The 16,854-nt window shown below is 34.3% G+C and overlaps 1 protein-coding gene and 1 non-coding gene across 2 annotated transcripts in view; one reads left to right on the top strand and one right to left on the bottom strand.

Annotated features, from left to right (window-relative positions):
• The window catches only part of SLC39A4 (solute carrier family 39 member 4), a 63,654-nt gene that overhangs the window by 3,635 nt on the left and 43,165 nt on the right, over positions 1-16,854 (bottom strand). The window contains exons 6-11 of the mRNA XM_067467227.1: positions 16,654-16,826; positions 12,918-13,085; positions 12,511-12,624; positions 10,884-10,938; positions 4,100-4,252; positions 1,590-1,777 (exon numbers count right to left, since the gene is read on the bottom strand). Coding sequence (XP_067323328.1) covers positions 1,590-1,777; positions 4,100-4,252; positions 10,884-10,938; positions 12,511-12,624; positions 12,918-13,085; positions 16,654-16,826 — 851 coding nt within the window. The remainder of the gene's footprint in view (positions 1-1,589; positions 1,778-4,099; positions 4,253-10,883; positions 10,939-12,510; positions 12,625-12,917; positions 13,086-16,653; positions 16,827-16,854) is intronic.
• Positions 4,436-4,508, top strand: TRNAR-CCG (transfer RNA arginine (anticodon CCG)). Its single transcript has one exon. It is a non-coding gene; the product is annotated as a tRNA-Arg (tRNA).

Genomic DNA, 16,854 nt, shown 5'->3' with positions numbered 1-16,854 from the left:
GGAAGACACAATCAAAGCCCTCCCAGACATATAGCTTTTGTGCAATCATTGAATCCTATAAACGTAGTTTTGGGAGGGAACCCCAAAGGCCATCAATTCCACCCCCCTTTGCCAAACTGGAAGACACAATCAAAGCCCTCCCGGACATATAGCTTTTGTGCAATCATTGAATCCTATATACCTAGTGTTGGGAGGGAACCTCAAAGGCCATCCAGTCCACCCGCTTTCGCCAGACTGGAAGACACAATCAAAGCCCTCCCAGACATATAGCTTTTGTGCAATCACCGAATCCTTTAAACATAGTTTTGGGAGGGAACCCCAAAGGCCATCCAGTCCACCCCCTTTCGCCAGACTGATGACAAAATCAAAGCCCTCCCAGACAAATAGTTTTTGTGCAATCACTGAATCCCATAAATGTAGTTTTGGGAGGGAACACCAAAGGCCATCCAGTCCAGCCCCTTTCGCCAGAGCCCTCCCAGACATATAGCTTTTGTGCAGTATTTGAATCCTATAAACCTAGTGTTGGGAGGGAATCCCAAAATCCACCCCCTTTCACCAGACTGGAAGATATAATCAAAGCCCTCCCAGACATATAGCTTTTGTGCAATGATTGAATCCTATAAACTTAGTTTTGGGAGGGAACCCCAAAGGCCATCCAGTCCAGCCCCTTTTGCCAGACTGGAAGACACAATCAAAGCCCTTCCAGACATATAGCTTTTGTACCATCATTGAATCCTATAAACTTAGTTTTGGGAGGGAACCCCAAAGGCCACCCACCCCTTTCGCCAGGCTTGAAGACACAATCAAAGCCCTCCCAGACATATAGCTTTTGTACAATCATTGAATCCTATAAACGTAGTTTTGGGAGGGAACCCCAAAAAGCCCTCCAGTCCACCCCCTTTCGCCAGACTGGAAGACACAAACAAAGCCCTCCCAGACATGTAGCTTTTGTGCAATCATTGAATCCTATAAACGTAGTTTTGGGAGGGATCCCCAAAGGCCATCCAGTCCACCTCCTTTCGCCAGACTGGAAGACACAATCAAAGCCCTCCCAGACATACAGTTTTTGTGCAGTATTTGAATCCTATAAACATAGTTTTGGGAGGGAACCCCAAAGGCAACCCAGTCCAACCCCTTTCGCCAGACTAGAAGACACAATCAAAGCCCTCCCAGACATATATCTTTTGTGCAATCATTGAATCCTATAAACCTAGTGTTGGGAGGGAACCCCAAAGACCATCCAGTCCACCCCTTTCGCCAGACAGGAAGACACAAGCCATCCACCCCCCACCCCCCACCCCGCTTTTGCCAGACTGGAAGTCACAATCAAAGCCCTCCCAGACATATAGCTTTTGTGCAATCATTGAATCCTATAAACTTAGTGTTGGGAGGGAACCCCAACCGGCTGTTAGGAATTGTGGGAGGGACTCCAAAACACCTGTAGGGCCAAAGTTGGCCTGTGGCTGCACTAGAATCTCACTGATGCAGCCTGGAATGGCCTTGGCTTTTTTAGCTGCAGCATCACACTCCTGGCTCAGGTTCAGTTTGTGGTCTATTAAGACTCATAGACGTCATGCCCTTGGACTCACCATGTCACAGAGGGCCACGTAGAGGAAGAGGCCTGTGGCCACGGTGAAGATCCAGGCTTCGAATTCCTCCCCGGTGCTGACGGAGAGCGCGATGTATAGCCCGATGAAGGCCGTGAGCGCACTCACAAAGTTCAGCAGCAAGGCTCGCTTGACACTCAGGCCGGCGTGGAGCAGAGCCGCAAAGTCTCCTGCAAAAGAACACAAGAAGGACCAGATCAGACACATCATTCAAGAGTTGCAATTGTGATATTCTGCTAATAATAATAATAATAATAATAACAACAACAACAACAACAACAACAACAACAATAGGAGAGCATCACAATTGCAACCCTTGAATGAAGACTTTGAAATAATAATAATAATAATAATAATAATAATAATAATAATTGAAAAGCATCACAATTGCAACTTTGGAATAATAATAATAACAACAACAACAACAATAGGAGAGCATCACAATTGCAACCCTTGAATGAAGACTTTGAAATAATAATAATAATAATAATAATAATTGAAAAGCATCACAATTGCAACTTTGGAATAATAATAATAACAACAACAACAACAATAGGAGAGCATCACAATTGCAACCCTTGAATGAAGACTTTGAAATAATAATAATAATAATAATAATTGAAAAGCATCACAATTGCAACTTTGGAATAATAATAATAACAACAACAACAACAATAGGAGAGCATCACAATTGCAACTCTCGAATGAGGACTTTGGACTAATCATCATCATCATCATCATCATAATCATAGTAGGAGAGCATCACAACTGCAACTCTTAAATGAGGACTTTGGACTAATAAATATAATAATAATAATAATAATAATAATAACAACAACAACAACAACAACAAGAGAGCATCACTATTGCAGCCCTTGAATGAGGACTTTGAACTAATAATAATAATAATAATAATAATAATAATAATAATAGGAGAGCATCACAATTGCAGCCCTTGAATGAGGACTTTGAACTAATAAATATAATAATAATAGCAACCCTTGAATGATGACTTTGGACTAATAATAATAATAATAATAATAATAATAATAATTGGAGAGCATCACAATTGCAACTCTTGAATGAGATCTTTGAACTAATAATAATAATAATAATAATAATAATAATAATAATAGAAAAGCATCACAATTGCAACTCTTAAAGGAGGACTTTGGACTAATGATAATAATAATACTAATAACAATAACAACAATAGGAGAGCATCACAATTGCAACTATGGAATGAGGACTTTGGACTAATAATAATAATAGAAGAGCATCACAGTTGCAACTCTTGAATGAGGACTTTGGACTAATAATAATAATAATAATAATAATAATAATAATAGGAGAGAATCACAATTGCAACTCTTGAATGAGGACTTTGGACTAATAATAATAATAATAATAATAGGAGAGCATCACAATTTTAGCCCTTGAATGAGGACTTTGGACTAATAATAATAATAATAATAAATAGAAAAACATCACAATTGCAACTCTTAAAGGAGAACTTTGGAATAATAATAATAATAATAATAATAGGAGAGCATCACAATTGCACCCCTTGAATGAGGACTTTGGACTAACATAATAATAATAATAATAATAATAATAATAATCCAAAGTCCTAATTCAAGATTTGCAATTGTGATGCTCTCCAATTATTATTTTATTATTATTATTATTATTATTATTATTATATTTATTAGTCCAATGCCCTAATTCAAGGGCTGCAATTGTGATGCTCTCAGATTCACAATTACAACCCTTGAATAAGGACTTTGGACGAATAATAATAATAATAATAATAATAGAGCATCACAATTGCAAATCTTGAAGTACGACTTTGGAATAATAATAATAATAATAATAATAATAATAATCCAAAGTCCTAATTGAAGATTTGCAATTGTGATACACTCCTATTATTATTATTATTATTATTATTATTATTATTATTATATTGATTAGTCCAATATCGTAATTCAAGGGCTGCAATTGTGATGCTCTCCAACTATTATTATTATTATTATTATTATTATTATTATATTTATTAGCCCAATGTCCTAATTCAAGGGCTGCAATTGTGATGCTCTCCAACTATTATTATTATTATTATTATTATTATTATTATATTTATTAGACCAATGTCCTAATTCAAGGGCTGCAATAGTGATGCTCTTCAATTATTATTATTATTATTATTATTATTATTATTATTAGCCCAATGTCCTAATTCAAGGGCTGCAATTGTGATGTTCTCGGATTCACAATTGCAATTGAATAATAACAATTATTATTATTATTATTATTATTATTATTATTATTAGTTCAAAGTCCTAATAAAGTCTTTTTCAGGGAAGACTTTAAAGATGTTGCAAAAACTCATTTCCCCAGGATTCGCATTGCAGTGAGTGATGGCACCGCAAGTGGTATCAAAGTGGGTTAACTCTGCAGTGCAGACAGGTGACCGGCCGTGCATGGGATACCTAATTCATGGGGCAACTCGTGGCACAAGACAGCCAAGGACGTGGCCAGCCCGGTCTTCCAGGAGGAGGAGAAGGCAGCCCCAACAGCCAGGCCATCTGCAAAGTTGTGGATGGCGTCTCCAATGGTGATCATGTACGGCAGCATGCGGAGCTCTGCAGAGAGAAAGGAATGCAACATGAGTCCCATTTGTTTACATTGCTTACAGTGCCAGCTTCCCCAAAGGCTTGGGAATGTGTGCATTGCACTGTCGCATTCGCTTGCAATACATTGCTAGCAGTCATCATCACGCACAATGCTCCTTTTGTTCTGCGCATTCCAGGGTTTTTCCCAGGGATGGCCCAGTGGCCTAATGGATAAGGCATCAGCCTCCGGAGCTGGGGATTGTGGGTTCAAGTCCCACCTGGGTCGTCGCGTGGGTTCATTTTTGGAAAATGCAAATTTTAAAATTCAGCAATGCACTCCAAGGCGTGGGACGGCATCTGTGCAAAGCTTCGTAAACACACACACAGACAGACACAAATGCTGCTCCATTGACATCCATGCAAGTTCAGTAAACACAAAATAAAACCAGTCTTAAAGATGCAGGAATAAATTCACAAACAGGAAAATTAAAGGTGCATTTGACAATGCAGAATGAGTGCAATTTGGGGCCATTTTCATCATCATCATCATCATCATCATCATTTTATCAATACTGTAGAATGGATGCAGTTTGGTGCATTTTTACATTATTATTATTATTATTATTATATCTATAATGTAAAATGAATATAGTTTGGTGCTATTTAGATTATTATTATTATTATTATTATTATTATATCTATAATGAAGAATGGATGTAGTTTGGTGCAATTTAGATTATTATTATTATTATTATATCTGTAATGTAGAATGGATGTAGTTTGGTGCAATGCAGGTTATTATTATTATTATTATTATTATTATTATATCTATAATGAAGAATGGATGTAGTTTGGTGCAATTTAGATTATTATTATTATTATTATATCTGTAATGTAGAATGGATGTAGTTTGGTGCAATGCAGGTTATTATTATTATTATTATTATTATTATTATATCTATAATGAAGAATGGATGTAGTTTGGTGCAATTTAGATTATTATTATTATTATTATATCTGTAATGTAGAATGGATGTAGTTTGGTGCAATTTAGATTATTATTATTATTATTATTCTTATTATTATATCTATAATGTAGAATGGATGTAGTTTGGTGCAATTTAGGTTTTTATTATTATTATTATTATTATTATTATATCTGTAATGTAGAATGGATGTAGTTTGGTGCAATTTAGGTTATTATTATTATTATTATTATTATTATATCTATAATGTAGAATGGATGTAGTTTGGTGCAATTTAGATTATTATTATTATTATTATTATATCTATAATATAAAATGGATGTAGTTTGGTGCAATTTAGGTTATTATTATTATTATTATTATTATTATATCTATAATATAAAATGAATGTAGTTTGGTGCAATTTGGGTTATTATTATTATTATTATTATTATATCTATAATGAAGAATGGATGAAGTTTGGTGCAATTTAGATTATTATTATTATTATATCTATAATGAAGAATGGATGTAGTTTGGTGCAATTTAGATTATTATTATTATTATATCTATAATATAAAATGAATGTAGTTTGGTGCAATTTAGATTATTATTATTATTATTATTATTATATCTATAATGTAGAATGGATGTAGTTTGGTGCAATTTAGATTATTATTATTATTATTATATCTATAATGTAGAATGGATGTAGTTTGGTGCAATTTAGATTATTATTATTATTATTATTATTATTATATCTATAATGTAGAATGGATGTAGTTTGGTGCAATTTAGATTATTATTATTATTATTATTATTATTATATCTATAATGTAGAATGGATGTAGTTTGGTGCAATTTAGGTTTTTATTATTATTATTATTATTATTATTATATCTGTAATGTAGAATGGATGTAGTTTGGTGCAATTTAGGTTATTATTATTATTATTATTATTATATCTATAATGTAGAATGGATGTAGTTTGGTGCAATTTAGATTATTATTATTATTATTATTATATCTATAATATAAAATGGATGTAGTTTGGTGCAATTTAGGTTATTATTATTATTATTATTATTATTATATCTATAATATAAAATGAATGTAGTTTGGTGCAATTTGGGTTATTATTATTATTATTATTATTATATCTATAATGAAGAATGGATGAAGTTTGGTGCAATTTAGATTATTATTATTATTATATCTATAATGAAGAATGGATGTAGTTTGGTGCAATTTAGATTATTATTATTATTATATCTATAATATAAAATGAATGTAGTTTGGTGCAATTTAGATTATTATTATTATTATTATTATTATATCTATAATGTAGAATGGATGTAGTTTGGTGCAATTTAGATTATTATTATTACTATTATTATTATATCTATAATGTAGAATGGATGTACTTTGGTGCAATTTAGATTATTATTATTATTATTATTATTATTATTATATCTATAATGTAGAATGGATGTAGTTTGGTGCAATTTAGATTATTATTATTATTATTATTATTATATCTATAATGTAGAATGGATGTAGTTTGGTGCAATTTAGATTATTATTATTATTATTATAATATCTATAATGTAGAATGGATGTAGTTTGGTGCAATTTAGATTATTATTATTATTATTATTATTATTATATCTATAATGTAGAATGGATGTAGTTTGGTGCAATTTAGGTTATTATTATTATTATTATTATATCTATAATGTAGAATGGATGTAGTTTGGTGCAATTTAGATTATTATTATTATTATTATTATTATATCTATAATGTAGAATGGATGTAGTTTGGTGCAATTTAGATTATTATTATTATTATTATTATTATTATATCTATACTGTAGAATGGATGTAGTTTGGTGCAATTTAGATTATTATTATTATTATTATTATTATATCTATAATGTAGAATGGATGTAGTTTGGTGCAATTTAGATTATTATTATTATTATTATTATTATATCTATAATGTAGAATGGATGTAGTTTGGTGCAATTTAGGTTATTATTATTATTATTATTATATCTATAATGTAGAATGGATGTAGTTTGGTGCAATTTAGGTTATTATTATTATTATTATTATTATTATATCTATAATGTAAAATGAATGTAGTTTGGTGCAATTTAGATTATTATTATTATTATTATTATTATTATATCTATACTGTAGAATGGATGTAGTTTGGTGCAATTTAGATTATTATTATTATTATTATTATTATATCTATAATGTAGAATGGATGTAGTTTGGTGCAATTTAGATTATTATTATTATTATTATTATTATTATTATATCTATAATGTAAAATGAATGTAGTTTGGTGCAATTTAGTTTATTATTATTATTATTATTATTATTATATCTATAATGTAGAATGGATGTAGTTTGGTGCAATTTAGGTTATTATTATTATTATTATTATATCTATAATGTAAAATGAATGTAGTTTGGTGCAATTTAGGTTATTATTATTATTATTATAATATCTATAATGTAGAATGGATGTAGTTTGGTGCAATTTAGATTATTATTATTATTATTATTATATCTATAATGTAGAATGAATGTAGTTTGGTGCAATTTAGGTTATTATTATTATTATTATTATTATTATTATTATTATATCTATAATGTAGAATGGATGTAGTTTGGTGCAATTTAGATTATTATTATTATTATTATTATTATATCTATAATGTAAAATGAATGTAGTTTGGTGCAATTTAGATTATTATTATTATTATTATTATTATATCTATAATGTAGAATGGATGTAGTTTGGTGCAATTTAGATTATTATTATTATTATTATTATTATATCTATAATGTAGAATGGATGTAGTTTGGTGCAATTTAGGTTATTATTATTATTATTATTATTATATCTATAATGTAGAATGGATGTAGTTTGGTGCATTATTATTATTGCTATTGTTATTACTATACTGTAGAATAAATGCCATTTGGTGCATTATTATTATTACAATTATTATTATTACACTTTAGAACGGATGCACTTTGATGCCATTTTCAATAATAATAATAATAATAATAATAATGACACCAAATTTCATTTATTCTACAGTATAATAACAACAACAACAACAACAACAACAACAATAATAATACACCATAGAATGGATGCAGTTCGGTGCATTTTTATATTATTATTATTATATCTATAATGTAAGATTAATGTAGTTTGGTGCATTTATTATTATTATTACTATTGTTATTACTATACTGTAGAATAAAGGCAATTTGGTGCCATTATTATTATTATTATTATTATTATTATTCTTTAGAATGGATGCATTTTGATGCCATTTTCATTATTATTATTATTATTATTAATAATAATAATAAATAATAATGGCAGCAAATTCCATTTATTCTACAGTATAGTAATAACAATAACAATAATAATAATATTACACCTTAGAATGGATGCAGTTTGTTGCATTTTATATTATTATTAATAATAATAATAATAATGGCACCAAATTGCATTTATTCTACAGTATAGTAATAACAATAATAATAATAGCAACACACTAGAATGGATGCAGTTTGGTGCATTTTTATATTATTATTATATCTATAATGCAAAATGAATGTAGTTTGGTGCATTTATTACTATTACTACTGTTATTACTATACTGTAGAATAAATGCCATTTGGTGCCATTATTATTATTATTATTATTATTATTATTATTATTACACTTTAGAATGGATGCACTTTGATGCCATTTTCAATAATAATAATAATAATAATAATAATAATAATGACACCAAATTTCATTTATTCTACAATATAGTAATAACAATAATAATAATAATAACAGTAACAATAGCAACACACTGTAGAATGGATGCAGTCTGGTGCATTTTTATGTTATTATTATATCTATAATGTAAAATGAATGTAGTTTGGTGCAATTTAGATTAATATTATTATATCTATAATGTAGAATGGATGTAGTTTGGTGTATTTATTATTATTACTATTGTTATTACTAGACTAGAATAAATGCAATTTAGTGCCATTATTATTATTATTATTATTATTATTATTATTATACTTTAGAATGGATGCACTTTGATGCCATTTTTGTTATTATTATTAATAATAATAATGGCAGCAAATTGCATTTATTCTACAGTATAGTAATAACAGTAATTATTATTATTATTATTATTATTATTATTATTATTCACCGCAGAATGGATGCAGTTTGGTACATTTTTATATTATTATTATATCTATAATGTAAAATGAATGTAGTTTGGTGCATAATAATAATAATAATAATAATAGGACTAATAAATATAATAATAATAATAATAAATATAATAATAGTAATAGTAATAATAGGAGAGCATCACCATTGCAGCCCATGAATGAGGACTTTAGAATAATAATAATAATAATAATAATAATAATAATAATAGGAGAGCATCACAGTTGCAGCCCATGAATGAGGACTTTGGACTAATAAATATAATAATAATAATAATAATAATAATAATAATAATAATAGGAGAGTATCACAATTGCAACCCTTGAATGAGGACTTTGGACTAATAAATATAATAATAATAATAATAATAATAATAATAATAATAATAATAGGAGAGTATCACAATTGCAACCCTTGAATGAGGACTTTGGACTAATAAATATAATAATAATAATAATAACAATAATAATAGGAGAGTATCACAATTGCAACCCTTGAATGAGGACTTTGGACTAATAAATATAATAATAATAATAATAATAATAATAATAATAATAATAGGAGAGTATCACAATTGCAACCCTTGAATGAGGACTTTGAACTAATAATAATAAAAGCATCACAATTGCAGCCCTTGAATGAGGACTTTGGAATAATAATAATAATAATAATAATAATAATAATAGGAGAGCTAATTATGAATACACACACACACACACAAGTATATGTATGTATGTATATTTGTGTCATGGGTATAATTTAAATACAATAAAAATTAGATTTCAAAACCAGACTGCCCCCAAAATCCCAAGGCTTTATGCTATGGAATCCTGGGAGTTGTAGCCAGGCTAATGACCTTGGGAAACTACAAATCCCATTGCAGTTGAAGTGGATTCAAACTGCATTAATTCTGCAGTGTAGATGCACCCTGAAGAGAACACAATAGCTACGCATAAGCTTCACATAGACATGGGGTGCACTTGGATTTTAATACACAATAGATATAGCTCAATGCTATGTAGCCATGGGAGACGTAGTTTCACAAGGGCTGGATTTACATTGTAGAATTAATTTAATTTCCTTTAATAATAAGATTTTAAAACCAGACTGCCCCTCCAAAATCCCAAGGCTTTATGCTATGGAATCCTGGGAGTTGTAGCCGGGCTAAGGACCTTGGGAAACTACAAATCCCATTGCAGTTGAAGTGGATTCAAACTGCATTAATTCTGCAGTGTAGATGCACCCTGAAGACGACTCAATAGGTCCGCATAAGATTCACCTGGATTTTAAGACACAATAGACATAGTTCAATGTTATGAAGCCATGGGAGACGTAGTTTCACAAGGGCTGGATTTACATTGCAGAATTAATTTAATTTTTTTGCAATGTTTAATCGATGGATAGCAATGGGTTTACTCACCTCGGCTGAGCTCTTCCTTTTGGAGATGCCTGAAATCGGACTCATCTGCAACCACCTGCGTGAAAAAGACAGGTAGAAAAGGTGAGCAGGAATGCATCCACACAGTGGAATTGATGCGGTTTGATACCACTTTCAAGTGCTATGGAACACTGGGAGTTGTAGTTTTGCAAGGACATTACCCTTGCCAAGCTACAACTCCCACAATTCCATAGCACTGAGCCATGGCAGTTCAAAGTGGTACCAAAGTGGTGTCAAACTGCATTTAATTCCATAATGTAGACTGATTGACCCAGGTTGGAATCTGAATCTATTTCCAATGGAACAGAATGCTTTTCTTTGCTCGACCATTAGAGGGCGCTCAAGAACAACCTTTTGGAATCAATACCAAGCATCCAAAGTAAACAAAAGCATCCAAAAATCAACAAAAGCATCCAAATCAACAAAACTGCAACACCTTTATTGCATCAACAAATAATAATGCACATATTTCATGCACTTTCCCCCTTAAGCCTATAAAAATATAGCTTTTTAAAAGGATTTTAGATATTAATGCATTTTGCCAACACAATTATCCACATATGTTTTCTGGATGAGACACAGGTCTAGACAAGGCCTTCAAGTCAACTCTTGACTCATGACAATCCTATTTATTTCTTTGGGTTTTCATAGGAAAGGAATTACTCAAGTTCCTTCCCCTGAAATACGAGCCTCCAGCAGCTGGGAGTTGTCGCCGGACTCCCATCCAAGGGCCAACCAAGGCTGACCCTGCTTAGCTTCAAAGATTAATGTGCTTTAAAGTCACCTGTGCACTTGTGGCAACCTCATATATTTCATAGGATTTTCTTACCACAAGATTTGGCCAGTTTCTTCCTCTGATATACAGCCTTGGTGGTCTCCCATCCAACAGCCAACCAAGGCCAGCTCTGCTTAGCTTCCAAGATTAATGTGCTTTAAAGTCACCTGTTCCACTTATGGCAACCTCATATATTGCAGAGGGTTTTCTTAGAGGAGGTTTGGCCAGTTCGTCTGATATATAGCCTTGGTGGTCTCCCTTCCAACGGCCAACCAAGGCCAGCCCTACTTAGCTTCCAAAACCAATGTGCTTTCAAGTCACCTGTTGACTTATGGCAACCTCATATATTTCATAGGATTTTCTGACATGAGGTTTGTCCAGTTTCTTCCTCTGATATACAGCCTTGGCGGTCTCCCATCCAATGACCAACCAAGGCCAGCTCTGCTTAGTTTCCAAGACCAATGTGCTTTAAAGTCACCTGTCCATTTATGGCAACCTCATATATTTCACAGGGTTTTTTAAGAGGAGGTTTGGCCCGTTCTTTCCTCTGATATACAGCCTTGGCGGTCTCCCATCCAACGGCCAACCAAGGTCGGTCCTGCTTAGCTTCCAAAATTATTGTGCTTTAAAGTCACCTGTCCACTTGTGGCAACCTCATATATTTCATAGGGTTTTCTTACAGGTTTGGACAGTTTGTTTCTCTGATACACAGCCTTGGCGGTCTCCCATCCAAAGGCCAACCAAGGCTGGCCCTGCTTAGCTTCCAAATATCAGGATCTTGCAACTTGAGGGTTTTTAGTTCCTGCATCTCTGCCATTGAGAAAAGCCAATTACCAAGTCTGCATTGGAAGCTCCTTTCTCCATTTTCCTCCTCTTCATCTCATCCTGGTACAGCTGCAAAGACAAGGAATGGTCGCACTGGTGGCCTTTGCTGGACTCCGAAGTCTCCTATGGAGGAGAGAAGGAAAACGTGGCAATGAGGAGGGCACCCCAGTTTTTTCCGGCATAATCAGAACCTTTATTCTTAGAGGTAATGTTGCCCCCCCCCCCAAAAAAACCCCAGCAGTGGTCAATACATCCCGGGTTGTAGTCCGAACTTTATAAAGTGCCCGGGCCAAAGAGCTGTCCCTATGGAAAGCTATGGGATCCTTTGCACTTAGGAGGAAAATAAGGAATGGATTCTCTGCCCCAATGACTCGGAAGTCAGTTCCAACCAGACCGAAAAGGTCTAGCAAACTCACCTGGCAGTCGTCGTGCCCCAAAAGGGCGAAGAGCTTCTCCAGGAGGAAGAAGAGGTAGAGCCCCCCCAGGACGGCCAGCAGCTTCCAGAGTGCATCACTGCCCTGGGCACCGTGGTGGTCGTGGTGGTCCTGCCCCTCTCCGTGGGAGTGGGAGTGCAAGCCCAGGAACTGCAGCAGGAGACACAACGCAGGGTTGGAATCACCAGGCAGCCAAAACAAGCAAGGATACCGCAGCACAAAGGCACCAGGTAGATATGGAAACCCCCCTTGGGACCCTTGCCAACTCACTGGGATTATTCAGGAAGGTTTCTTTCACAGCTCCAACAGTTGAGGGCAGTGATATCTGTCCAACCATCCATCCATCCATCCACCTAGCTATCTAGCTACATATCTGTCTCTCTCTCTACATATCTTTCTATCTATCTCTCTTTCTTTCTATCTATCTATCTACATATCTTTCTATCTGTCTGTCTCTCCAGCCATCCACCTATCTAGCTAGCTAGCTACATATCTGTCTGTCTGTCTCTCTATCTACATATAGAATCATAGAATCATAGACTCAAAGAGTTGGAAGAGACCTCCTGGGCCATCCAGTCCAACCCCATTCTGCCAAAAAGCAGGAATGTTGCATTCAAATCACCCCTGACAGATGGCCATCCAGCCTCTGTTTAAAAGCTTCCAAAGAAGGAGCCTGCACCACACTCCGGGGCAGAGAGTTCCACTGCTGAACGGCTCTCACAGTCAGGAAGTTCTTCCTCATGTTCAGATGGAATCTCCTCTCTTGTAGTTTGAAGCCATTCTTCCATTGCGTCCTAGTCTCCAAGGAAGCAGAAAACAAGCTTGCTCCCTCCTCCTCCCTGTGGCTTCCTCTCACATATCTGTCCCTCCAGCCATCCACCTATCTAGCTAGCTAGCTACATATCTGTCTGTCTATCTGTCTCTCTATCTACATATCTTTCTATCTATATAATTAACTACATATCTAGCTATCTCTATCTATCTACATATCTTTCTCTCTCTCTCTCTCCAGCTATCACTCTCTATCTACATATCTATCTACATATCTCTACCTACCTACCTACCTATCTAGCTAGCTATTTCTCTCTCTCTCCAGCTATTTACCTCTCTACATATCTTTCTGTCTATCTAACTATATATCTATCTACATATCTACCTCTCTCCATCCCCCCCAATCTCTCTCTGTCTACATATATTTCTATCATCTACATATCTACCTGCCTGTCTGTCTACATCTCTCTCTCTCTCTCTCTCTCTGTCTACATATCTATCTATCTCTCTGTCTCTCTGTCTACATCTCTCTCTCTCTCTCTCTATCTGTCTGTCTGTCTACATTCTCTCTCTCTCTTTCTCTCTATCTATCTTTCTATCTATCTTTCTATCTATCTGTCTGTCTACATATCTATCTATCTATCTATCTCTCTGTCTACATCTATCTATCTATCTATCTATCTATCTATCTATCTATCTACATATTTTTCTATCTGTCTATCTCTCTGTCTACATATCTATCTGTCTGTTTGTCTGTCTACATATATTTCTATCTCTCCAGATCTCTCTCTCTCTCTCTACATATCTTTTTATGTATCTAACTATATATCTACATATCTCTCTGTGTCTGTCTGTCTACATATCTATCTAACTACAGATCTATCTATCTATCATCTATCTATCTATCTATCTATCTATCTGTCTATCTGTCTACATATCTCTCTCCAGCTATCTCTCTCTCTCTCTACATATCTTTCTTTCTATCTAACTATATATCTATCTACATCGCGCTCTCTCTCTGTCAACATATCTCTCTATCTCTCTATCTACACTTCTCTCTCTCTCTCCAGCTATCTCTCTCTATATATATATCTTTCTAGCTATCTAACTAATTATATATCTACATATCTACCTATCTCTCTTTGTGTATACATATCTGTTTGTCTGTCTACTAGCTGCACCCGCCACGTGTTGCTGTGGCCAACCTTCCCTCTTTCTCTCCTTCTTTCCTTCTTTCCTTCCTTCCTTCCTTCACTCCTTCCTTCCTTCCTTCCTTCCTTCCTTCCATCTTTCCTTCTCTTCTTCCTTCCTTCTCTATCTCTTTCCTTCCTTCCCCCTTTTTCTTTCTCTTCTGCTGTCTCTCTTTTCTTCCTTCTCTCTTTCCTTCTTTCCTTCCCTCCCTATTTCTCTACATCATCCCCCTTCCTTCGCTCCCTCTTTCCTTCCTTCGCTCCCTTTTTTCTTTCCTTCTCTCCTTCCTTCTTTCTCTAACTTTCCTTCCCCTTTTTCTTTCCCTCCCTCTTTCTCTCCTTTCTTCCTTCTCTACCTCTATCCTTCCTTCTCTCTTTGCTTCCATGTTTCCTTCTCCCTTTCATTATTTCCCTCCTTCTTTCTTTCTTTTTTTCCTCCCCTTCCCTCCCTCTTTCTTCCCTTTTTACTGTATTGTCATTTAGCTTTTTGGGGCTTTTAAAGTCCTTTCTGCTGTGTTTTTCAGTGTTTTTATGAGTGATGGTCACTCATTGGCCTGAGAGGTGTCTTGTGTCCAAATTTGGTGTCAATTCCCCAGTGGTTTTTGAGTTCTGTTAATCCCACAAACGAACATTACATTTTTATTTATATAGATTAGGCATGAGCATTCCATGGTTCTAAATTGTTCTAAAGTACTTACAAAACTAGGGGGCGCTGGTGCTTTGCTTCTTTAGTGTTGCTAAAGTTCTGGTGGTGAAAATTTCAGAACTCTAACAAAACTTTCAAAATTTCATTATAAATGGCAGCTCCTAATTGGTTATGTCATAAAATTGCCAATAATGAAATAATAAATGAAATGTTGAAGATTTTGTTAGAGTTCTGAAATTTTCACCACTAGAACTTTAGCAACACTGTAGAAACAAAGCACCAGCACCCCCTAGTTTTCACCACCAGAACTTTAGTTTTGTAAGTACTTTAGAACCATTTAGAACCATGGATTTCCCATGCCCACTATCTACGGTATCTATCTATCTACCTACCTACCTATCTATTTATCTATCTATCTATCTATCCATCAATCCATCTATCTAAGTATAGCCATCAATGCCCATCACTCTCTCTGTGTGTTTATCTAGTGCTATTTATATATGCCACATCTATCTATCTAGTACAATTGATGTATGTCACATCTATCCATCTATCGAGCTACCTGTCTATCATCTAGCTGTCTTCTCTCTCTCTCTGTGTGTCATGCAATCAATGTAACATCTATCAACTATCTATCCAGAACAGGCATGTAACCGGGGGGGGGGGGGGGGGGGCTTGAGGGGCTTCAGCCCCCCCCCCCCCAAATTCTGATGGTGGTTCGCGAAAAGGCCTTACTGGTGCATTACTTAAACTGTTATGTTTATTCATATAATGATCTGATCACCATTCTCAATATATCCCATATGCATGGGGGTATTGGGGTAATGATACAAAAGGTTTGCTAGGCTAGACCCTCTTTCATTCAGACTCAGCCCCCCCACGAAACTCAGCCCCCCCTGAAAAATTTTTAGCCCCCCCCCCCCCCCGAAACGAAATCCTGGCTACGGGCCTGATCCAGAATCTATTTATCTTTCTGTTTCTTACATATCTATCATTCTGTTTAACTATATATCTATCTCCGTGTCTATCTATCTCTTTTCCATAAATATTCCCATTGTTCCAAATCAATGTTTTCCAAGGGCACGCGACCCAGGTCCCTGTGCGCACTGACCGTTGGGATGAGGTGCAGCATGGCGTCTCCGGTCAGTGACCCCACGGCCAGGCTGACGAAGAACTGGATGACGTACTGGTAGGTGCTGATGCAGGCGGTGCAGAGAAGGACCACAATGCCAAAGAGCGCGCACAAGCAGATCACCAAGGTGGCCAAAGAGCCGTAGAGGTACTCTGCAGGGAAGAAGGGTGGGTCAGTGCA

This window comes from Anolis sagrei, chromosome 4 (assembly GCF_037176765.1).
Source record: "Anolis sagrei isolate rAnoSag1 chromosome 4, rAnoSag1.mat, whole genome shotgun sequence".
Taxonomy (NCBI): Eukaryota; Metazoa; Chordata; class Lepidosauria; order Squamata; family Dactyloidae; genus Anolis; species Anolis sagrei.
This window is presented reverse-complemented; position numbering and strand designations above follow the sequence as displayed.